The sequence below is a fragment of the Eptatretus burgeri genome, chromosome 17, assembly GCF_056783735.1.
Source record: "Eptatretus burgeri isolate ZD-2024b chromosome 17, Ebu_testis_v1, whole genome shotgun sequence".
Taxonomy (NCBI): Eukaryota; Metazoa; Chordata; class Myxini; order Myxiniformes; family Myxinidae; genus Eptatretus; species Eptatretus burgeri.
In genome coordinates, this window is record NC_140977.1 from 39,484,313 (window position 1) to 39,509,047 (window position 24,735).

The 24,735-nt window shown below is 46.2% G+C and overlaps 1 protein-coding gene across 2 annotated transcripts in view; it reads left to right on the forward strand.

The window, feature by feature from the left end:
• Window positions 1-362: 362 nt before the first annotated feature.
• Window positions 363-24,735, forward strand: part of LOC147009830 (uncharacterized) — a 32,582-nt gene continuing 8,209 nt past the window's right edge. The window contains exons 1-4 of one of the 2 annotated variants that reach the window (XM_085862632.1): window positions 444-1,666; window positions 1,787-1,840; window positions 15,759-15,902; window positions 17,469-23,290. In XM_085862632.1, the coding sequence (XP_085718758.1) occupies window positions 1,834-1,840; window positions 15,759-15,902; window positions 17,469-18,340 (1,023 nt within the window). In that variant the 5' untranslated portion in view covers window positions 444-1,666; window positions 1,787-1,833 and the 3' untranslated portion in view covers window positions 18,341-23,290. Of the gene's footprint in view, window positions 1,667-1,786; window positions 1,841-15,758; window positions 15,903-17,468; window positions 23,291-24,735 lie in introns of those variants that run through there. The other variant, XM_085862633.1, reaches the window with a different exon arrangement.

The window sequence follows — 24,735 nt, forward strand, 5'->3', positions numbered from 1 at the left end:
TATTTCTGGTTAATAATAAAAAAAAATAAACATCATCAACTCAGTGAAAAGCGACTCGTGCCACCTTCCTCGTCCCGTTTGCGGTAGAGCGATTAGAACCGCCATGTTTGGGTTATAAATAAATAAACCGCCTCCATCGTTTCGGCTCATTCTACGTTGGCGGGACTGTTCAAGTCCCGTGGACGTCTATATATATATATATATATATATATATATATATATATATATATATATATATATATATATATATATATATATATATATATATATATATATATATATATATATATATATATATATATTTGTACACAGGCATTAATGAAATGCTGGTCTGATAAATGGAACGTTTTTCAATCCTGGCAATCCTCCCCTCTCTCTCTAGAAAGTTCCTCAAATAAATCCACTTAATCCACCTTATCACTTTGCATAATCAGACACTGGAAAAGTTTCCATATCTTGAACTTGTCAGACTCACCATCAGCCATGACCTTTCCTGGATTTGATTATATTGCAAGACTGGGCTTGACTGTCAGCCATAGACTCACTCTCTTCTGTTATTCAAAGTCCTTCCTTGACCATAGCTCAATGGAATAGTTCTTCACCTGTGGGCTGGAACCCAAAATATCTTTCTCCTGAATTCTGTGGAATCTATGTTCTCAATATTATTGGCATCTTCTGCATTGAGGTCAACACGCAAAGCCTGTTCTTTCACATCACAGACAGGTCAGTGATCTCACTTTTGTTTTTTTCTTTTCTTTTGTCTTTCCTTCTGTCTCGTGCCCTCTCGGCCCTCCGACCTTCTACAGAAACACCAGGATGCCATTCTTACAGTATCCCTCCTGGTTAAATTCCCCAAATTACAGGCTTGATGCCAACCTCCTCTTTTACTCTTTTGTCCCCTTTGTGAACCACATTCCTGAGGCTGTTCAATCCCACTCGTAACTCCAGAACTTCAAAAAACCCAGTGCACCACCATCTCCTGTCATCCTCCATCCCTACCACAATATGGTATATCCCAATTAACCCAAGCTACCCCAACGCCCTCTTAATTCCAGGTAACTGGTTTCATCCCCTGCCCACCTTTTTTCCTCCCTTTATTTTTCATGTTTATTCATTCCTTTGCTTATTGTTTCCAAATGTTGTCCCACTGACTCACTGTCCATTTGTTACATATTTTTCCGAGCCTTTTATCTTGTGAAGAAAACAAATCTGAAAGTTTTTTGGAGCTATGCCATCAGCAACCTGAAGAGGAAGCAAGGACTTTGTGATTTACTCATGTTTTGCATTGTGAGATGGTGGAGGGATTACATATGATTGTAAACAAAGTATTCCAATGATGTAGTGACAGATGTCATGACTGGAAAAGGCAAAATGGAGTGGAATTCCCTTCCAGATACACTTTCATCCAACATCCAGTAAAAAGACGTGTGTTTAGTTTTCCAAGTAAACGAGGTGCACAGGGGGGAGGGGGGGAGGTCATACTTTCCATCATACTTGTTGAGGTGATGAATAGAATGAACATTTGAAAGTAAATTCCGAAATGGTTCTTTTACTTCACCTTTGTTTTTCTTATGGGTTTTTCCCCTCATCATTGTTTTTGTAGATGTTATTGTGAAAGTGGAGGTGGATACTGAATTTGAGGAAAATTCAACCTCGCAAGTCAAAGGTATAAATATGTATTTTGATTTGTTGCTGTTACATTTCCATGACAAGTGTACATTGTGTGAGACAGCTCTTGTATAACACGGTTGGAAACTTCCTGATTCTGGTTATTTTTTTGCTGCAGATTTTAATAGGAAGCTGAAGGTGGATCCTGAACATACTGGTTCCCAGATGGATGGTAAGTATCATCTACTTCGATCACATTTATGTTCGTTCACTGCCCATAACAAATAATATTTGGACTTGAGTGTCAACCTTCTGCCAATTTGTTGATATACATACATACATGCATACATATATGTATATATACAGCCGGTCCCCTACTTACGATGGGGTTACGTCCCGATAAACACATCGTAAGTCGAAAATGCGTCGAAAAATGCATGCATTTAACACATCGAACCTCCCGAACATCATAGCTTAGCCTTGCCTACCTGAAACATGCTTTGGCTTCACATGAGTACCTACTAGGTTTGTTCAGCTGATTGTCGCTTTTCAGTTCTCCAGCCCATGGAAAAAAACGAAATTGGTCAAACCTGGGAATTCATTCTCGTTCTTAATAATGATAATAATTGTAATAATAATATTTTCCAGATGACATCTTTCCGATCTGCCTCTATCAATGGCAACGATTCTGGTACCATTCAACAGAGTTTTACCTTGTGAATCATCCTTTGGTATTGTAATTTTAATCGCTGTGAAGGATTCCACAAATACATCATTCCACAAATGATGGACATCAAATAACGTGCAGAAATATCATGCCTTGGGAAATCCATTGTTTTTCAGTGTTATATTTATGAAAATTAAAAAAATAGCGAGGTACGAGTGCTTCACACGGGACACACGTAATCACGAACCCTCCTCCAATCACCATATCAAGGGAAAAGCGAACCACATGTTCAAGAACCATCTCGAGTCATGGTTTCTCAGCAGCAGATTCGTTACGTCGGCGCATCACGTCGTATAGAACAGCCAGAATAGCGAATTATCCACTGGGCCTGAAGAATGTTTGAAGCATTGAACTAAAATTAATTGCTGGATGATGAGGATGATGGAGATGCTACCAGCGACAGGGTCATCAATTTCTCTCTCTTCTGATGAGGCTCGAGTATCTGGTCTTCTCTTGAGTTTCCACTGAATGCAGTTTCTACTAACCTCGAACAGCTTGATTTCGCACCATCGTTAAGTCGAACCATCGTAAGTCGGGGACCAGATATATATATATATATATATATATATATATATATATATATATATATATATATATATATATATATATTGTTGTGGTTACCAGATTCGCAAACCACCATTCAGGTCCCTTAGGTGAGGTATCTCGGTAAGTGCATGTGTAGTTAGGCCCAAACCCGTTGTCTAGTGGGAATACATGTCATTTATACGTGCTGCGACTCTTTAGGATAGCCGTTTTTCTTTCACTATCTTTATTTTGGACCAACCGCCATGATCACAACCACAACATCAACCACCAACCACAACCACCGCTTCACCACAACCGCCACGACCTTCCCGTCACACCTCGCCACCGTAGCATCGCCACCGTTCTTGCCCCGCTGTGGGTACCGGTGTTGGACTCATGCAGAACGCGCGTCGAACAGCGTGTACAAAATCACGGATTTTCTGCTTCAAAAACGACACACGCCCACTTTTTGCCGTCCAATCGGTGAGCGAGGGCGGGTGGCCCGCCCCCAGGGCGATCGATATATGCAAATTTGTGGATCAAAAAGCCTTCACGCCCACTTTTTCTCGGGCCAATGGGGAGCGAGGTGAAAGGTCAAAGGGAGGGGGTCAAAGGCGAAGTTACGGGGGGATAAAAGGACGGTGTTCGTCAGTCAGAGAAGAAGAACGAAGAGAGAGAACGAGAGTCAGCAGGACGAGAACGAGAGAGAGTCGCAAAGGAGAACGAAAGAGAGTCGCAAACGAGAACGAAAGAAGTCTGGAGCCCGAAGCCTGCAGTGGCTGGAGAAGCTGAAGAGAGTCGGACGAGGGGGTGCTCGCGTCGGTGCCAGGAGCTGCATGCCCGAGGGAGGCCGGCAGCGCGACCTGGCCGAAGTGGAGACGCACACCAGGGATAATAAAGATCCTCTATACCCCGAGCATCAGCAACCCCCTCCTGTTTCCCCCCCGCGCTGAGATAGTGCGACCAAGGGGGCCCCTTTTTCCCACCCCCTGCCAGGCACTGTCCGCGAGGCCCGCGGAGTGCGGCGCCATCGCCGCTCCGCGTCTCATCACCAGACGGGTAGGCGCGACCCGGTCTCGGCCTCAGGCCCGCCTCATTCTTGAGGGTATTTCTTATCCTTGGTTTTGGGTATGTGTTGTCGGCGCCGTCTGTGAAGTAGAATTGTATAAGTGTTGCCGTGTGCTCGGTAGTCGGTATTAGCTCTGCATTGTTTTCGCTTTTATATTTGCTTTTTGTGTAAATGGAATTGTGTTTTCTTTTTTTTGTGTGCTTTTGGTGGAATTGTATTTGTGTGCTTCCCGTGTGCCGCGAATAAATGTGCTTTATTGTTGAACTGTTCTCCCGCTTCGCTTCGTCTTTTCCCCCATTGAACCCTCATCTTGCTTCACGTAAAGGGTTGGTAGTGGGCTGAATACGCCCGATAATTAATCGAACCGTCGAGGTCGACGATAACACCGCTCGGTTATTCTGATAGTACGGAACGGGTCGCTTAAGTGGCCCGTGTCCGAAGTCGACCTGCGGCGAGGTGCGATCGCCCGGTCTACCCTCCGCGTGGGTACTTAGGTAGGTCGACCTTGGCGAGCATCCCTATCCCACGCGGGGGCTGACTGGCTCGATCGCGGTGAGACCGAAAGGTCCACCCGTGACTGGTTCCCGGCGTTAGTCCGAGAGGGTCACGACTGGATTGTCCGTCCGGTGGGCGACGTGCCGCGATTCGAGTTACGTGGCCGTCAGCACGCCGGCGGCGCGAATCCGCAACACTGGTGTCAGGTCGTGCGATACAAATTCGCCCTCGCGGCACTGGTATCGGGAGAACAGGAAACGGGCTCTCCTGTCTCCGGCTAAATTCACGGGAATCGGTCCAGGGGTGAGAGAAGCGACCCCCGATTCCCTCCAAATTACGAGCGAGTTAAATTAACCCTTCACGAGAAGCAAGATGGCGTCTCAAGGCGAGCGGGAGCCGGGGGTATTAGAAATGTATATGTGTAATAATGTAGAGTCCATGGCCCAGGATGGAATCCCCGAGCAGGAAATGTTGATTGTGCAGGAACACGGACTCGCCCAACTGAACCCAGGGCCCGAGGTGGGTGCGGCAGCGGCCGCGGTGTATGACACCTCCCCCCCCCTCTCCACCAAAACCCTTCCCCAACCCTCGCCGAAACGGCTCACTTGAGTGCATCCGACATGGCCCAGCTATTCACCATGCTGGCACAAATGAATGCGGCAATGACAAATGAAATAAAAAACGAAATGAAAGACATGAACAAACAAATGATCGAAAAAATGGATGCGAATATGAATGAAGTGAAAACGACGATGGATGCGAATACACAGCAAATGAAAAAAGAAATGAAAGAACTACGGGGTGAGACGCAGAACATGGGCCGATGCCTGCAGGCGGGCATGAAGGCCGTGACGAGGGAGCTCAAAATGGCGACTCCACGTGTTGGAACGAACGAGCTGGGAGGGGGTGCAGCGGCTGTCGGGCCCGCGGTGGAGGCGGGTAAGAAAATAATACGGGAGACAAGAGACGAGGTGAAAGTAATTGCGAGGGAGAGAAAAGAACAATTAATACGGAGAGCAAGGATGAGGTACGCGGAGATCGTGAAAGAGCAAGGAGTGAAAAACAGGGAAGGACGGGAGCGACTTAAAGAGAAAGCAAGGTTGACCTACATAAAGATAAGGGAAAGACGCCAGAAAGAAGCAGAGACCAATAAACACGATGAAGACGGGGTAAGTGACGCGCACACACACACGGAGGTAGTGGAGGACAATGGGGGTGAGCTCGCGGAGCGTGTGGGGACCCAGTGCGAGCACCTGGATGGCCTCCTCCAGGAACGAGGGGAGCGAGTCTGCCCCCTTGAGGCGAGTCACGACCAGGTGAGTTCGGTCGTGTTTTGCGAGGTTGAGGGGACGGGTGCTGTGGACGGGTGCACGGAGAGCTTGGGGGGTATAGAGGCCCCGGAGACCCTTGTGGGGACACGAATCCCCAGTATGGTTGTCCCTGTGTGTGTGGTGCAAGGTGTGAGTGCGGCACCGTGTGTGGAAGAGGCCGTGTGTGTGAGTGAAACGGCCAGTGTGGATGAGGAACCGCGGTTGAGTGCCCCCGCGTGTGTGGATGAGGCACCGTGTGTGAGTGAGGCCGTGTGTGTGAGTGAAACGGCCAGTATGAGTGAGGCACCACGTGTGAGTGGTGTGGTGGCGATGGTGCCGGAGTACGTGCTTCCCAGCACGCCGTGTGTGGATGAGGCACGGAGTGTGAGTGAGGCACCGCGGGTTAGTGCCCCCGCGTGTGTGGATGAAACGGCCAGTGTGAGTGAGGAACCGCGGGTGAGTGCCCCCACGTGTGTGGATGAGGCACCGCGGTTAAGTTCCCCCGCGTGTGTGAGTGAGGGACGAGTGAATGGAGCACCTCGTGTGAGTGGTATGGGTTATGTAAGGGAGACCGTGTGTGTGAGAGAGCGGTATGTAAGGGAGATGTCGGTTGGCATGCGGGAGCACGCAGCCGCGTCTCCCCGTGTGAATGTGATGGTGTGGACTGTGTGCGTCGTAACACGCGGGAGTGCGTGTGTCGAATGGCGACGGAGACGGCGACATGGGAGAAACGAAAGCCGAGTAGCGGCTGCAGCTATTTCGGGGACCGTGCCGGGTTCACCCAGCAGTGAGCACGCGGTTCGTGCTGTGCAACGCACGAGACCGCCACGTGCTCGCTTGCGAGAGTGAAGTCCCGGTCCGGAAACGCACGCGGTGGATTTGCCGATCCCGCGGACGGACAAAGTTTAGGCAGGTAAATGGATTTGGACCGGACGGGTTCTCCACGCGATCGTGTGTGTTAAGCTCCAACGGGCAAAGCACATGTGTTCGCGTGGGAAACCCCTCGAGACGTGGGGCTTGTGTTTTTTTTTTTGCGCACGGTGACGTCATGGCTGCACGTGTGGTTGGAATCCGGCAGGAGGGGTATCTCTGCCGGTTGGTCCCGTCCAAGGAGGGACGAGGAACACGTGCAGCTGCATGACGTCACGGGCAGGTGCAAAGTGCGCGAGCTCTGAGTTGCCGCGCAGGTGCTGCGCATGGAAAAAAAAAAAAAGCAAGCCTCACTTTCGGGTGTACAGGATTCCTGGGAAAGGGGTGGAAGACCCCCTTACCCTGGGCACAGGATGAAAACTAGTTAGGGGGAAGGGTTAGCTTAGTTAGACCGACTTCATGGGGCAGGGGTAAGTCCTCATGGAGTCCGTGGAATGGATTAGTTAGAGGGATTGTAGCCAGATTTAGGTTGGGAAATAAAATGATTTATTTGGAGACACCATGACTGACAGTGAGTGTGTAGAGGGGACGTAGTTTAGCTACGTAGTGTTAAAAGGAACGTGCTATAGTTTAAGGGACGACGTGGGAGCACGAGTTAGTTAGGGGAGGTAGTTAGGAGGATGGCAGAGTTCAGCGGTGTGTGTGTTGAAGAGTTGGTGAGTTGTGAGGTGAGTACATGGTGAGTGAGTGAGGCCAGCGGGTCTGTGTGAGTGGAGTGAATGGGGAATGCATGGTGCGATGAGTGATTGGGGGGAGGAGTGACTCCCGCCCAAGGGACCCCGGGGTCAGAGTAAAGTGAGTTAGCTGGGTTAGTCAAATTGAAAAATGGAGGTCGTTTTGCTGTTGGTGGGAAAGTAGGCTCGAGACCCATTTGGAGGGGTGCAGGAGCCCTGTTGACGGGCTTGGGAGCGTGGCTGCGAAAGGTGAGTATCGCTGAGTGGGTACCCCGGGCACCAGGCTAGTCGGCCGCGGTAGGCCACGGGGCCATGGGGGGCCGGGATAGAGTAGTGGGCACGGGTGCGCCTGCTTGGTGCGGGGGCCCGGGGCGCCATTAGCCGCGTGGGCAGTGTTGTGGGCACGGGTGACCCTCGGAAAGGGGCCCGGGAGGCCGGCCTGCCACGTGTGCGTTTCAGGGGAGGTGCCATGGGGGGCACTCCCCGGTGTTAGGGAGCTGGTAGGCTCGGAGGCAGTGTAGTGCCCGGGGGTGCCATAGCGGGAGATTCGGCAGAGGGTCGTGCCTGCTGAAGCGAGCTACGTGTCCCAGCCAGGAGACCGTGTGAGGGCACGGAGAGAAAATTGGGGGGCGAGGCCCGAAATTGTAAGGACACCAACACAGGCGACGGGAATCTGGGTTTATAGAACCAATAGTTTAAGCGAGAGGCGCTTGTTGAAAGCCCCGGGGTAGTTTAAGAGTTAATGGATAGGGTAGATTAGGAGATGTACCCCTCCGCACCATCCATCCCCTCGCTGTCGTTGTGGGCCGCTGGACCCACTTTGGGTTAAGATCGCCGAACTCTGGGGAGGCCATTCTGAGGCTTCGTTGGGCCTCGACACAGGACGTTAGCTCTCCCTTGTTCCCCTCCGGGAAGGGAACGTAGAGGTTGGGAGTAGGCTAGGTGACAGGATAGGTTAGCCGAACAAGGACGATAAAGGGGGTTAGGGGACGATTTATAGTGGGGGAGTAAAAATAAAAACAACCGAAAAAAATTAAGTTGGGGCTAAATTGGGGTTTGACAAATTAAGGGAGTGGGTATGTACAGTGACAGGCAAAGGCGATAGGTTGGGAGGGAGACAGGTAGGTAGGTCCGAGCCCGCCTTCCAAGTGGCCAGCACCACCGCACTCCCTCCACCAACCTCCACTGAACGGCAAAGGCTGGCCAACTTCATCGGCTGGCCGTGTTTTGCTTCAAGGCGGAGGCCGGCCAACTTCATCGGCAGCTGTTGTTTTGCTGCAAGGCCTGTGCCATCGGCTGGCCGTGTTTTGCTTCAAGGCCTGTGCCGGCCACTTCATCTGCAGCTGTGGTACTTCAAGGCCTGTGCCGGCCAGTTCATCTGCTGGCTGTGTTTGCCTGCAGCGGCCTTCTTCGGCGGGCTGTGTTTGCCTGCCACCTTTGCCATGCCATGCCCACTGCCCCTGTTCACCAGCCCCCGTTCAATTTTTGCTTTGCCCCCCCTGTTCATTTCCATGTGCGCCAGGATCAAGGCAACAGTTTGCAAGCTGCGAGAACTGCCCTGTTGGCAGCTACAACACGGGCCTGCAGTGGCAGCCCGTGCACCGTGTTTTGCGTCCATCCATTCATGCATCCATTCGTTGCGCTCATTGCGTGTGCCACTTGAGCTGGCACGGAGACTACGTTTGTGCGGCCCATGAACCGTTGTGGTTCACTGAGTTCAGTTCAAAAGGGAAGGCCTTGGACTGCGTGTGAGCAGCCAGCCACGTTCCCTGTCACCTGCATTGTTTTGAGTCAGAGACTGCATGCGGGCAGCCTGGCTCCCTGCTAACTGCTTTCTTTTTGCAGAGTCAATGATCCTGGGCCATGGTTTAGTGTAAAATTTGTAAGTTAAGGTAAGATGTACTGTAAATATGAGTGCGCCCCCGGCATGTATGTCTTAGCGCCGGCAATTTTATTTAAGTCGTCCGTGTGAGTGAGTTTTTTTTAGGTAGTTACGCAGCCCTCAGGTTATTTATTTTGGGGACACGAATACCATGAATGTCGCACTCAGGGATCCGTAGGTAAAATGTACTAGGGGAAAACTACACATGATGGCACACGAAAATTTGACGACTCGGGACGAGTCTGTAAAAAGGGAAGGGGGTAGTGTTGTGGTTACCAGATTCGCAAACCACCATTCAGGTCCCTTAGGTGAGGTATCTCGGTAAGTGCATGTGTAGTTAGGCCCAAACCCGTTGTCTAGTGGGAATACATGTCATTTATACGTGCTGCGACTCTTTAGGATAGCCGTTTTTCTTTCACTATCTTTATTTTGGACCAACCGCCATGATCACAACCACAACATCAACCACCAACCACAACCACCGCTTCACCACAACCGCCACGACCTTCCCGTCACACCTCGCCACCGTAGCATCGCCACCGTTCTTGCCCCGCTGTGGGTACCGGTGTTGGACTCATGCAGAACGCGCGTCGAACAGCGTGTACAAAATCACGGATTTTCTGCTTCAAAAACGGATCAAAAACGACACACGCCCACTTTTTGCTGTCCAATCGGTGAGCGAGGGGTGAATTGGCCCCACCCCCAGGGCGATCGATATATGCAAATTTGTAGATCAAAAAGCCTTCACGCCCACTTTTTCTCGGGCCAATGGGGAGCGAGGTGAAAGGTCAAAGGGAGGGGGTCAAAGGCGAAGTTACGGGGGGATAAAAGGACGGTGTTCGTCAGTCAGAGAAGAAGAACGAAGAGAGAGAACGAGAGTCAGCAGGACGAGAACGAGAAAGAGTCGCAAAGGAGAACGAAAGAGAGTCGCAAACGAGAACGAAAGAAGTCTGGAGCCCGAAGCCTGCAGTGGCTGGAGAAGCTGAAGAGAGTCGGACGAGGGGGTGCTCGCGTCGGTGCCAGGAGCTGCATGCCCGAGGGAGGCCGGCAGCGCGACCTGGCCGAAGTGGAGACGCACACCAGGGATAATAAAGATCCTCTATACCCCGAGCATCAGCAACCCCCTCCTGTTTCCCCCCGCGCTGAGATAGTGCGACCAAGGGGGCCCCTTTTTCCCACCCCCTGCCAGGCACTGTCCGCGAGGCCCGCGGAGTGCGGCGCCATCGCCGCTCCGCGTCTCATCACCAGACGGGTAGGCGCGACCCGGTCTCGGCCTCAGGCCCGCCTCATTCTTGAGGGTATTTCTTATCCTTGGTTTTGGGTATGTGTTGTCGGCGCCGTCTGTGAAGTAGAATTGTATAAGTGTTGCCGTGTGCTCGGTAGTCGGTATTAGCTCTGCATTGTTTTCGCTTTTATATTTGCTTTTTGTGTAAATGGAATTGTGTTTTCTTTTTTTTTGTGTGCTTTTGGTGGAATTGTATTTTGTGTGCTTCCCCGTGTGCCGCGAATAAATGTGCTTTATTGTTGAACTGTTCTCCCGCTCGCTTCGTCTTTTCCCCCATTGAACCCTCATCTTGCTTCACGTAAAGGGTTGGTAGTGGGCTGAATACGCCCGATAATTAATCGAACCGTCGAGGTCGACGATAACACCGCTCGGTTATTCTGATAGTACGGAACGGGTCGCTAAGTGGCCCGTGTCCGAAGTCGACCTGCGGCGAGGTGCGATCGCCCGGTCTACCCTCCGCGTGGGTACTTAGGTAGGTCGAATTTGGCGAGCAACCCTATCCCACGCGGGGCTGATTGGCTCGATCGCGGTGAGACCGAAAGGTCCACCCGTGACTGGTTCCCCGGCGTTAGTCCGAGAGGGTCACGACTGGATTGTCCGTCCGGTGGGCGACGTGCCGCGATTCGAGTTACGTGGCCGTCCAGCACGCCGGCGGCGCGAATCCGCAACAATGTATATATATATATATATATATATATATATATATATATATATATATATATATATATATATATATATATATATATATATATATATATATATATATATATATATATATATATATATATATATATATATATATATATATATATATATATATATATATATATATATATATATTACGGTCACGGGAACCGAGTGTATTATAAAGGGGTTAATCCTCGTTTCTCCTCAGAAGAACCAGACATGGGGTCACCGCTCACAATTAACTTTGTGGTACGGTGGGTTGCTAAACAACCACGAACGACAATCAGTTAACCACGAGTTCCAGTGTCCACCCTTCTAATTTGCCGTTTAACTAGAGGTCACGTGGCCTCCTGACCAGGGAACACACCCTCGGCGATGCACCAATATTATCTTGATTAGATCTTAATGTGGCCGAGCGTTTACCGCTGATGCATGCCAACTGTTGTTCGTCTTTGGGCTACTCCCGTTAGGGGTCGCCACAGCGGATCGTCCGTTATGATCCGCATACTGATTTGGCACAGGTTTTACGCCGGATGCCCTTCCTGACGCAACCCTGGTCGCTTCTTACGACGCAGGGATAAGGATTGGGTTTCGCCATGATTCCGGGCTGCCCTTCACCCTCATAGCGCGGCCCAGCACAGAGCTCCCGTCCTCAAGCGATCCTCCAACCCAAGCCTCCGAATAGCCGGATTACAGGTGCACGCCACTACGCCCGTTGCTAATGCATGCCAACTATGACAGGTTAATTAGTTTGGGAATTACCTCCCAGTCTATCTCGGTTCGGCTAATGCTGGATCAATGGAAGGAGAGGATAAGCACAAACAGGTTGAAACGTCAACAAGGAATTTATTGTTAAGAAAAATATATTGAAGAACTTATTTCCTTGTGGTAAATGGAGGAATTCAAATCAATCAAAGTAATCAATCAACAAAATAATCTCAAACAAAGAAAGAATTCAACAAACAGTTAGAGAAAAATAGACAAAGAGGAGATGCTTATCACTCTGCCTTACTTAACAATTAAACACTAGACATGGGTACCCAGCAGATCATTCGGGGGGGGGGGGGAAGAAATACAGTCAGCTTATCAAGGCAGAAGTCGTTGTGCGTCTAATAAAATGTCCAAATTTTGTGAGCGTGCCTTGGTCCGCTGCCAGCGCCCTGCCTTGCTGTGCACCCACCCGCAAATGGGCCCGAATACCATTCGATGTCACGTCATCACCCCCAAGAACCAGGGATGCCAATAATCAGGTATGCCCAGAGCCAGGAACCAAGCAGAACCAACAGGAATGGTACAACTATCACCAACAGTCAGGACGACGGTCCTCCCGTCCTTTTATAAGCGACCAGTGTGGGCGGGGCCTCAAGCAGACCTCAGCCAAATCCAGCTTGCCTATTGGCGCATCGCTGCACGTGACCTCCAACCATCAACCCCCGCGATCATTCCTTCCCCACCATCGAACAAGATGCAACTCCCAATTAACACAGGTCTGGCTTACAATGCCATGTTCAAGGCACTGGACGGGCGCCAGAGGGCGGGTATTTGCCGTAATTGCCGAGTGAAAATGTGGGGTGCTCACAAAACGTCAATGGCGGCCCTCGCCTCCCCATTCGGCCCGACACGAGCAGGAGGCAGCCAGCATCCATGGATCTGCCAAACGGGGTGTTGGGCATCAATGGAAAAAGGTGGATGTCAAACGTCGGTGAAAGAGTGGTGGGTGTCGAACGTCAATGGAAAAAGGTGGTCCTGAGTTAAATGATCCACAGCCGTGTTTGACCATCAGAATAACTGTTCAGGAAAAGCCCGCGGTGTGTTTAATCAAATATCCTGTAAGTCCAAAGTGTAAATAAATCGTCTATTTCCAATGCATGGAACCAATGCGTCCTGATGGAAAGGGGTAGAACGAGTCTCCGTTGGACGAACGGTAACGCGTAAAATCATACGGCATGAACATGTCGTAAAGAGGAAAAGGTTATCCCATAAGAAAGAAAGGGAACCTTTTATTTACCCTTCTCCAACGCATCAAAGAGTTAGACCCATCCCCTTGTCTGGTGGGATTCTATTCTGAACATGCATTTATGGAAATAACTGTCTGACAACCTGGATGTTGTGTGCATTGTTCGGATCCGATTCTGAAATCCATAACAATATATATATATATATTCACCCCCTTCCAATAATTCCACATTTAGATGAATTACGAATTATGTAGAAACAACTTTTCCAAGTAAACTTTTTATTCATAACCGAAATAGATCAAACGAAATATTTTTTATATTTGAAGAAGGTTGCATGTCAGGAATACCTGCAAAAAACATGTACAAATCAAAATTTACTGGTTGCAAAAGTATTCAGTCCCTTCAGTCAGTACTTGGTGGAAGCATCTTTTGCAGCAATGACTGCTGTGAGTATTTTTGGGTAGTTCTCTATCAGCTTTACACAGTGAGATGGTGAAATCTTTACCCATTCTTCACATGAAAATTGCTCTAATTCTGCCAAGTTTGATGGGGATCTACAATGGATTGCAATCTTCAAGTCATGCCATAAGTGTTCAATTGGGTTGAAGTCAGGACTTTGACTGGGCCACTCAAGAACATGTATTATCTTGCCAAAACGAAGTTTTTGCAAGATATGTTAGTCAGCTTGTATGTTTTTTTTATTTTTTTATTTTTATTTTTTTTTTTGTTTGTTTGTCTGTAATCACGTATAAAAAATTCTGCAGAGCACAGTTATCATCGGAAATTTTTGTAACTTCGCATATCAGAGGCCTATAGAGGTCCCTTTCAGTGCACAAAATTTTGAAGATCAAGGTCACTTTGGCACAAATCAGGGGAGTCGACGAAACCCTTATTTTTGAGTAATTTTGATCGGATCGTCTTCAAACTTCATGGGAATATAGTTCATGGTCTGGCACTCAGCTGATTAATTTTTGGTGGCGATTGGCCTTGACCTTCATGGTTAGCGCCTGAGGTCAAACATATTTGACCCCAAGGTCAAATTTTCAAGTTTTAGGAACCATATCGTGTAGTACCTCAAATTGAACACCTCGATGAGTGCTTTCGAGATATATCAAGCTTGAGACATTATGAGGAAAAAGCATATTTTTCATGGTTACTCTGTAGAACGATTCTCATCGGAATCTCGTAGGCAGATATTCCTCAAGGAGTTGCTCCTGGTGGATAGCAGCTCTGTTCACCTCAGTGTGACCTTAAAGAAGTCATACGTGGTCACCTTTTGGCAAGATACGGGTCACCCTGCGGGTGACATTGGTTTATTTTTGTTTGTTTGTCTGTAATCACGTATCGATCACTCTGCAGAGCACAGTTATCATTGGAAATTTTTGTAACTTCGCATATCAGAGTCCTATAGAGGTCCCTTTCAGCTCATAAAATTTTCAAGGTCAAGGTCACTGTCGCAAACCAGGGGAGTCGACGAAACCCTTATTTTTTGAGTAATTTTGATTGGATCGTCTTCAAACTTCATGGGAATATAGTTCATGGTCTGGCGCTCAGCTGATTAATTTTTGGTGGTGATCGGCCTTGACCTTCATGGTTAGCGCTGGAGGTTGAAAGTTTTTGACCCCAAGGTCAAATTTTGAAATCTTAGGTACCATATCGTGTAATACCTCAAATTGAACACCTCGATGAGTGCTTTCTAGATATGTCAAGCTTGAGACATTATGATGTCATTTGGTGACGTTATGAGGAAAACGCAAATTTTTCATGGTTACTCTGTAGAACGATTCTCATCGGAATCTCACGTAGGCAGATATTCCTAAAGGAGTCGCTCCTGGTGGATAGCAGCTCTGTTCACCTCAGTGTGACCTTAAAGAAGTCACACGTGGTCACCTTTTGGCAAGATACGAAGTTTTTGCAAGATATGTTAGTCAGCTTGTATGTTTTTTTTTGTTTTTTTTTAATTTTGTTAGTCTGTAATCACGTATAAATCACTCTGCAGAGCACAGTTGTCATTGGAAATTTTTGTAACTTCGCATATCAGAGGCCTATAGAGGTCCCTTTCAGCACATAAAATTTTGAAGGTCAAGGTCACTTTGTCGCAAATCAGGGGAGTCGACGAAACCCTTATTTTTTGAGTAATTTTGATCGGATCGTCTTCAAACTTCATGGGAATGTAGTATATGGTCTGGCGCTCAGCTGATTAGTTTTTGGTGGCGATTGGCCTTGACCTTCATGGTTAGCGCCTAAGGTCAAATTTTCAAGTTTTAGGAACCATATTGTGTAGTACCTCAAATTGAAGACCTCGATGAGTGCTTTCTAGATATGTCAAGCTTGAGACATTATGACGTCATTTGGTGACGTTATGAGGCAAACATATTTTCATGGTTACTCTGTAGAACGATTCTCATCGGAATCTCTCGTAGGCAGATAATTCCTCAAGGAGTCGCTCCTGGTGGATAGCAGCTCTGTTCACCTCAGTGTGACCTTAAAGAAGTCACACGTGGTCACCTTTTGGCAAGATACGGGTCACCCTGTGGGTGACATTGGTTTATTTATTTCTTTATTTGTTTTACTTCTTTGCAATGGACTGACATCAAGTTGTGTGCAGATGGAAACTATCCGATGGAGTCAAAACATTTTGAAGAAAACGTTCCTCACACTTCCCAGGAGGCTTTGGACATAATCTACGTGAAAGAAGAACCAATCGATGATTATCCTCAGGAGCTCAGCGGTGATGTTTGGTCTTTAGAAGGTAAGCAGAGTCTGGCACAGAACACTGCTTCGACTTTATTTTGTTTGGAGGTAAAATAATTAACCGCCTTCCATCCTACATCCAGCCAGTGACCGATCCCTTAAAATGACCTGTCTTTATTTAATTTGTCAGCATTCTGTATATGTTTTGAGCATAAATGTTCGTGTTATAATGATGAACAGATCTCGAGGGACCTTCAGTGGAAGTTAATGACAGTAATACCTCACTTAGCGCTCAGGATGCGTTGCTGGAAAAGAGGGCATTAAATCGGAAATGTGCTAAAAGGGGGTAATTATACGGAGATGCGTTCCTGACGGCGTTATTTTTTATGCATGAGCGGTATATGAGTGCTTCATTGGGGTTTCAGTAATTGTGCTAATAATAATACAGATGGCAAACATTAATATAGAAATAATAATTTTTATGCCTCCGCCAACAAAGTCGCCGGGGACATTGTTTTTGGGTTGTCCATCCGTCCGTGCCTCCGTCTGTCCTTGATAGGTTTTCGTTACGACGATAACTTAAGAATGGCTGAAAGGATCCAAATCAAACTTGGTACAAGAATATATATGATGCAAAGATGAACTGATTCGATTATCGGGGCAAAAGGTCAAAGGTCCCATCAGGTAAAATTCCGTTACCGTGCTAAATTGTGAACCAGTGATGGGATTTTGATCAAATCTGGTATAAGTATATATATATATATATATATATATATATATTATGATGTAAAGATGAACTGATTAGATTTTGGCATCAAGAGGGCTGAGGTCATGTCAGGTAAAAATGTGATACTTGAGAACAGCTGAAGGGATTTAAATCAAACTTTGTACAAGTATATATAATGATGTCATAATGTTGGCCGAGGCATATCGGTTGACGTCGCGACGTCAAAGAGTGCCGTTCTAGTTTATTATAACATCAGTAAGTATAAATGAACACATAAAATAGGGACAAACGTCGTCAAAAATACAAATTACTCCTCTTACATGGCAGTAGTTGGACATGAGGTGGTAGGAGGGTCATCCTACTATGAAGTGGAATAAACGGTGCGAATTGGCTCAGAGCATATGCATACAGTACACACAATGGTGGCAGGAGTGTTGACTCGGCAAGCGCTGCATATCATTGATTTTTTTTTTTTATTTTGTTTTTTAATATACAGAGATTTTCTCTCAAATAACAAATCAGGGTTTTATGGGGCAGCGTTAAGCGTGGTATTGCTGTATTTGTAATATCATTCATGTATATGGAGGGAGCCTCGTGGGACAGGTGCTGAGAGAGGTGGAACTTCCTGATGCACCTCCAGCTGCAGTTATTCACCAGCATAATATAATTTGCAATGGGAAGCAAAAATGACAACTTTGAAACGGCAGCAAAATTAAATTAACAAACGTATACATAAAATGGACTGTAATATATTGTTCGGTGATTAAAAGAGCGTTGCGAGGTGCAATGGTACCAATGTCGAAAGCTATTCGGTTTGGTTTCTGATGAAATGCACTTTCCTTTCCTCTTCCCACACTCCCTTTTAAATATATTTTATCTGATTTTGTGTCATTACAGAAAGACAGTTCGAGTGCAAGAATGCGTTTCCTTGTTCCAAATGCTCACGGTTGTTCTACACAGAAAATTCTTTGAATCTGCACATGTCTGAATGCTTTCATCAGGCCATAATCAATTATAGCAACGGCCCTTGCACCAATAAACGCAAAAGGTCCGCAACTAGGAAACGTAAGAAGGTTCTCCCAGACAAGAGGCCGTACAAGTGTTCTGTGTGTGGGAAGGAGTTTGCTTACATGTCCTCTTTCAAAATGCATCAAAGGATCCATACGGGGGAAAGGCCGTACAAGTGTACAGTGTGTAATTTAGCCGTTTCGACGACGTCGTCTTTAAATGCACACCAGAGAATACATACGGGTGAGAAACCGTACAAGTGTCCCGTGTGTGGCAAAGCATTCGCTCAGTTATCATACGTCAAAGTACATCTAAACTTGCACACTGGTGAAAAGCCGCACGAATGTTCCGTGTGCGGCAGGGCGTTCGCTTACTTGTCCTCCTTTAAAACCCATCAAAGAATACACACGGGGGAAAGGCCGTACAAGTGTTCGGTGTGTGGTTTCGCCGTTTCCACTATATCCTCCTTGAACGCGCATCAGAGAACACACACAGGCGAGAGGCCGTACAAGTGTCCCATATGCGGCAAATCGTTTGCTCAGTTATCGTACGTAAAAGTGCATCAAAACATGCACACAGGGGAAAAGCCCCATGAATGTTCCGTGTGCGGCAAGGCCTTCGCATACCTGTCATCTTTTAAAACGCATCAAAGAATACACACCGGAGAGAGGCCGTATCGGTGTCCTGTTTGTAGCAAGGATTTCATTACGTTGTCAGCTTTGAAAAGACATCAGAAGACTACGGAATACGAGTCGCTGTAAAAGTGGGCGTTGGTCTGCAATGGCGGACAAGGTAAACAATAGATTTTATCCACTAAGGGTTGATGACTGTTTACCGGTGTGGGAAATGAGGCGAGGTAGACTTTTTGAGCATTGCCAGAGCAAAAGAAGGAAATGTGGGTGAAGGGAGGATTATTAAGTCTTGGGTATGGGTCATAGATTGAAGGGACTGGATCAAAGTTCAGGAGTCAAAGATCAAAGTGATGACCGTGTATCAAAGGTCACGTATTGTGTTCGTTAAGGCTTTGCATTATGTTGGGCACAGTTTTAAGGAACTTGATTGAAGGTTAGGGGTCAAATGAAGTTTGAGAGGGGGGGTTTAAATAGTGTTGGGCAAAGGTCAAATATCGAAAGGACCAGATCAGAAAACGCACATTTCTGAAAGCCTGAGTAAGTGTTAACTCTAACAGATATTCATTGCATCAAATTAGCCTATTTTCAGGACAGCCCCCCCCCCCCTTAACTCGTATTAGTGAGGGAGGGGTGGGGATGTGGGTGGAATGTTCCTCATATTCACTCTGCTTGAGTGAGGGCAGGAATTTGTCATTTGTTCAGGGTGCTGGAAATATTTTTCCTACTCTTCACGAAGGATGCCGTGGGACCTTTAACGTCCAGCGCCAACTAGTGTTGGCGGACGAGTCCTCCGGCGCATACATTGACGCATCCCCCTGCGTGCGAAACACCAGGGTGACAATTTATAGCTGTCAAGATTTGAACCCAGGAAAGACAGCTCGGAGGCGAGTGCGCATCCCTCCTCGTCAACGCTATCCTGCCAGTCCTGATAGATTTTAAGAGGAATCAAAGGATGCACAATGATGCGAGTCTATATAAGCAATGTAAGTGTTTTACATGCAGCAAGACTTTCCTTCATAGATCAACTTCAATGAGACAATGCACACGGGTGAGAGGCTGCACAAGTATCTTGGATGTAGAAATGGTTTTAATGCATTGCCAGACATGAAGAGATGCATATGGGGAGAAGAACATGGAATATATAAAGGAAAACAGAAATATAATCAGGTAATTAAATAAACAAGAGAACAAACGATGATGACTCTACTGTAACAAAACAAAAAAAACACTCTGAGAAATACAAGTTGTAAAAAGAAAAACGTATTACCATTTATTTTATTTCACTTTGAATATACATTTGTATATAATATTGTTGCATGCATGGGTATACGTACTTTTTTGCCCACCTGTAAACGTTGGGCGTGGCTCCAGGGTGGTCTCGTGGTGATTGATCGAATTTTAATCTGCACGCAGAAATATATAAACCCCCACTGTCCTCGACGGCTTGCTGCATTTTTAATGTCCCAGGAAGAGAAAACGACTCCACGCTATTAATTTGATGAAAATTTTGATCTTGTGTAAGGTGTTGTGTGTTCTATATCACTTAAGGTTCCAGTAGGGTTAATGAAAAATTAACAGGTAGTTTTATTCATTTTGTTTTTGAAGCGTACGTTTGAGGCCTACTTGTTTTTTCTCTGCTCGTCTAGTGGTTAAGTTAATGTAAATATGGCTGGGGAAACGAGTTAATCGAAAGCGAGTCAATTGGAGAACGAGAATAGAAGAGGATTATCATCAATGGTGTGAAAAATGTTTCGTTTGGCAATGTCGGGGACGGTGTATACAGCAGGTAGTCGTTGCTGCAGGAGGTGTGGAGAAATGGCTCGATAGGTTGAAAAAAAAAATGAAGAGCTATTCTGAGGGAAGTATCGGAAATGTAGATAGAAGTTGGGTACGTTTGTTGAGTGAGTGTGTTGGGGAGATTGGCATTGGTGATGGTGTAATGAGTGGAGGCAATCGTGATGGGTAGTAATGAGGTCAGGGAGATGGTTTTTGTTTGCCATGAAACGATTAGAAATATGTAGACACCTTCATTTTGCAGGAAGGATCGTACATGGAGTTGTATTATTTTGAATAAATAGGAGTGGAGTCAGGGACATTAAAGGAATGTTAAAATTACATTGCATCGGGTCATGGCAGGAAGACGATGGTTGTGTTGCACGTTGGAGCAAATTATAATCGGGAAAGGCTACTTGGAATATTAGAAAAATGGGTACAGGATATTGGGTCAGGGACTATAAACGAAGGACTGTGAGATAATGTTTTCCAGTATTCTCCCACGATTAGGAAAGCGAATATCATTTATGAGTAGAGTGATAGATGTCAACCTATGGTTGGAAGAATGATGGAGGTCGCAATATTTTATGTTTCGAAAGCAGTGGGTGTCATTTCAGGGGAAAAGGGAGTGTTTCCAGCATGAAGGCCAGAGACTAAACAGAAAGGGGGCAGCAAGGTTTGCAGTGGGAATTGAGGAAGGAATTAAGGCTTTTTTTTTTCGGTCAGCATAGGGTGGAGAGGCTGTAAAGGAATGAACTACAACTGATTACTGTATTGTTAAGTCTAAGCAGGAAAAAATAATTAAAGGAAGGGAAAAGTTAAAACTTATTTGATTCTAATTCGAGCAGTTTAAATAATAATGTGGAAGAACGTGAAGCTGAAGTTGATATCGAAGAGTATGATTATAGTTGCAGTAAGCAAGACATGATTTACTGAGGAGACTAATTAGAAGGCTAAAGGTGTATCGGTGTGATAGGAAGGAGGAGTAGCAATCTGGGTAAAAGACAGCATTGCATTGAGAGAAATTGGTAACATTAATGTCGAGGATTCTGTATGGGTAGAGACTTGAGATTGTAAGAACATAAAGGGAAGAGGAGGAAGGAGGAGTACATTAATAATTCTAAAGGGCATGTGGTAAGGGAAGAATATTGATTTTGGGGGATTGAACTTGTCAAGGATAGATTGGGTCCACGGACAGGGAAATGGTAGAGCAGATGAGGAATCCCAAGATCTAGTCCAGTGGGATTGCAGTATTAGACCTTTTAAGTAATTATCTCAATACGGTGGAGGAGGTGGAGAGGTAGATCAAGTGACCATAAGATAGTGTGTGCAAGTAATCTGTTAATAACTTGAGTTCAGGACAGTAGAGTAAGACTATTAGGTTTCATGAAGGCAAACTTCAGGAAGGACAGTAGAGTAAGGCTATTATTTTTCAGGAAAGCAAGTATCTTTTAACAGCTCACTGGAGTCAGGACAGGTACCCGGAGGATTGGACAGAAGTAATGCAACACTTGTTTTAACAAAGGATGCGGTGAGGAATTGGAGACGTCATAGATGATCCGATAGGGAACAATTTAGATAATTACAAAGTAATTATAGGCAGTCAGCGTGAATTTGCCAAAGGGAGGTCTTGTTTCACGAATTTATTGGGGTTCTGTTTAGGAGTTTTCTGATCGGGTGGATGAGGGAAATGCAGTTGAGGTGGGATATGTGGACTTTCAGAAGGTGTTTGAGAAGGTACCACAGAAGGCATTGTCAAGACTTGTAGGTTGCTTGCATATGAATTGGTGATAATATATACATGTCGAGATTGTGATGTCTGTTTGACAGTTGGAGGGTCTCACCATAAGATGAATGTGGTCGGTGTTTTTCCATTCCTCAACTTGCAACTGCCTTCGTTCTCTCACCCCCAAAAAAATTATTTTTTAGAGTAATAATAATTTTTACTTGAAATATTCATTTTATTTGCATATATAACACCTCTCCTCCCCCCCCTATTGAAATGTAGTTTATAGCCTAATGAAATCATGGATTTGATCTCGATTTTTGTGTGCGTGTCCGCAACCTTATCTCGGACATGTATGGACCTATTTTATTCGTACTTGGCACAAAGATAACACATGATGGTATACATAAGCATATCTTTTTTTTCTTCTCGAAATCGCATCAAAGATGGCCGACTGGTGGCCATTTTAGTTGTAAAAAAAACAAATCTACCCCAGTGTCGAACACGTCTTCAACCATTTCTCAAACAAGCGTTTACCGATGTTCAAACTTGGCACGCACATAATGAATGATGGCTTACATATGCACGTCATTTTTTTCTCTCGAGATTAGATCCAAGATGGCCGACTGCCCATTGTGTTACTTAAAAGTGTCCCCAACGATTGATTTCTCAGACATACATGGTCCGATTTTGTTCAAGCTTGGCACAAGCACAGTACATGATTGCATACATGTACACTTGGGCGCTTTTAGCTACTATGGTAAAAATTCAAATTTGCGATAGAAGTTTACAGAACCTTCCAAATGGTGAGGTTACATGAAAAACTAAAATCTTCCAAGTTTTATTAAGATTAAATAATATTTAGGACCTGCGCAGGCACTTGACATCCTTCTCCATTAGTACAACATGGCTAAATTAAAATGAAAATCTCTTTTGATGAAAACAATTAAAAAAAATTCTCCTGAAAAGTAAATAATATGCCTTTATAAAATCAAAGTTTCCTTTGAGGCCTTTGGGTATTTCCGTCGGTCATCCTCCATCACTTGAACAAGGTACTGCACTTGAGCTTCATCTCTTGTTCGACCAGCTTTCGTGAAATCTTTGAGTTTGGCCGCATCATTCACGACGTTCAAAGAGTCAACCCTCTGCTTTGCTTTGACGTAGGATTCAAAGCTCTTCCAGTTTGATGGATCCTTTTCCTCGAGAAAGTCTTCTGGCAGCTCGAGGAGCGTAAAGAGATTTTTAGTTTGGGAGGAGCAGAGGTCAGACAGCTTCTTTCCCTCTGGATTGGGAAGCCAGACTCGTCGAGATGGATCCTCTGAACCCTCCACATCCTTCATGTTTATTACCATGGCGATCTTTTCTGACGAATTTACGTTGTCATCAAAGAGTGCAAGGCCGACGTTAACTTCACTCAGGTACCACAGATGGTGGCTCATTGTTTTGTATGCAGCATGATTCAAGGAATGGAGGGCTTGAAGGAGCTGGAGGTCATTCTTTGGTGCGGAAGCAGCATTTCAAGCGTCAAACCAGGCCCTGATATAGTGCTTAGCAACAAAAAGACAGACCTGCTTGATCCCGCTAAATAGGCGTTCTGTGCGACATGTACTGCAGGATGATGACGCGCGTTTAGTGAGAAAATCCAAGAACTGCCCTTGAAACATCCAGATCTTGAAGCAGTAAATTGCACGAGCCATCCAACGCACTTGGTGAACGGCACCAGGTGCCCTGAATGTTGGAACTTGATGTCCAGAAGGGACCCCTCCAAGGAAAATGATCGTCAGTTGGAGAAGTTCTTTGTAGTCGTCTCGGGGATGCTTCTGCTTCAGAAGCTCTTGGGCATGCTGAATGACAGAATTGGCCCATGGATGGATATCGGTGGCTGTGCTTGCATCATCAGCAGCAGTCAAGTACTGTGTGAAATTAAAATGGGGCCAGCAGTCCCAGAAGGTTTGGAATAAGGTGATGTCTGGCCCTCGGGATGCTTCATCGACCGAAGAAGAGTAAACTGCTTCCAAAACAAGTTCTAAGACATGGTGCCGACACGCAAAATAAAGAAGTTGATGATCAAGGATGTTTTCAATACGAACACAGACCCCACCCCGGATTCCAGTATTAACAGCTGTCATGTCAAAACGCATCCCTTTGACACGTCCAATCAGGTTACACTCCTTAACTGTTGAAAAGATGACCGCGGCTGTTTCTTCCGCCTTGGAGTCTTTCAGCATCGGAATTGCCAGGATTTTTGACACACCATTCCCAGTGACCAGAATTGGCAGCCTGTCAACTTTGTCTCTTCCAGTTAGGTCTGGCATCAGCTTGGAATCCCAGTGGACGACCAGGGGTGTGTCAACCTTAAAGCTCTGCTTTATCTCTTCAGCGCGTTGCTTCCTGTGCTTAACACGAGCGGCACGAATGGCACTTGGGCTGAGAGAAAGTTTATTGATGTCTTGTCCCAATTGCTTGGCAAATGGAATTAGAACCTGACTTACAGAACGATCGCTAAGGAGAGTTCTATCCAGGGCCTCAGTTACTTCAGATGTTAATCCAGTTGTCCCACGTTTTTCTCTTCGGAGGCTGGGAATCACAGGTGGTTGGATGGATGGAAGAAGATGGTTGTCGACTTGGACTAGATTCAGTAGAGCTGGAGGTTGGCTGTTTCAGAAGTTGCAGCCATCTCCAAAAGCGCCTTCTGTTTCCTCTTTTTCTCTTCATCCTTACGTTTCATAATTTTCTCTGAAGTCCTGGCAGTCTTGTAGTCAAGACTCCCGATCTTTCCTGGACGCCCCTTTTCACGCTGAGAAGCAAGAAACTCCTTGTCCTCGTCGATTTTTATAAGATTCGTAGCATCAGCGTGAGCTATGTCAAACAGCTCATCCAGGTCGGCCTTGAAATTGTCTTGTTTCTCTATGTTGGTAGCAGTCTTCCGATTGATGCTTTTCTTTAAACCCTGCCACGTTGTGTGTAATTTTCGCACATGGACTACCACATCAGGAAGGTGCTTAGTCGGAATCCCCTCTGTGGA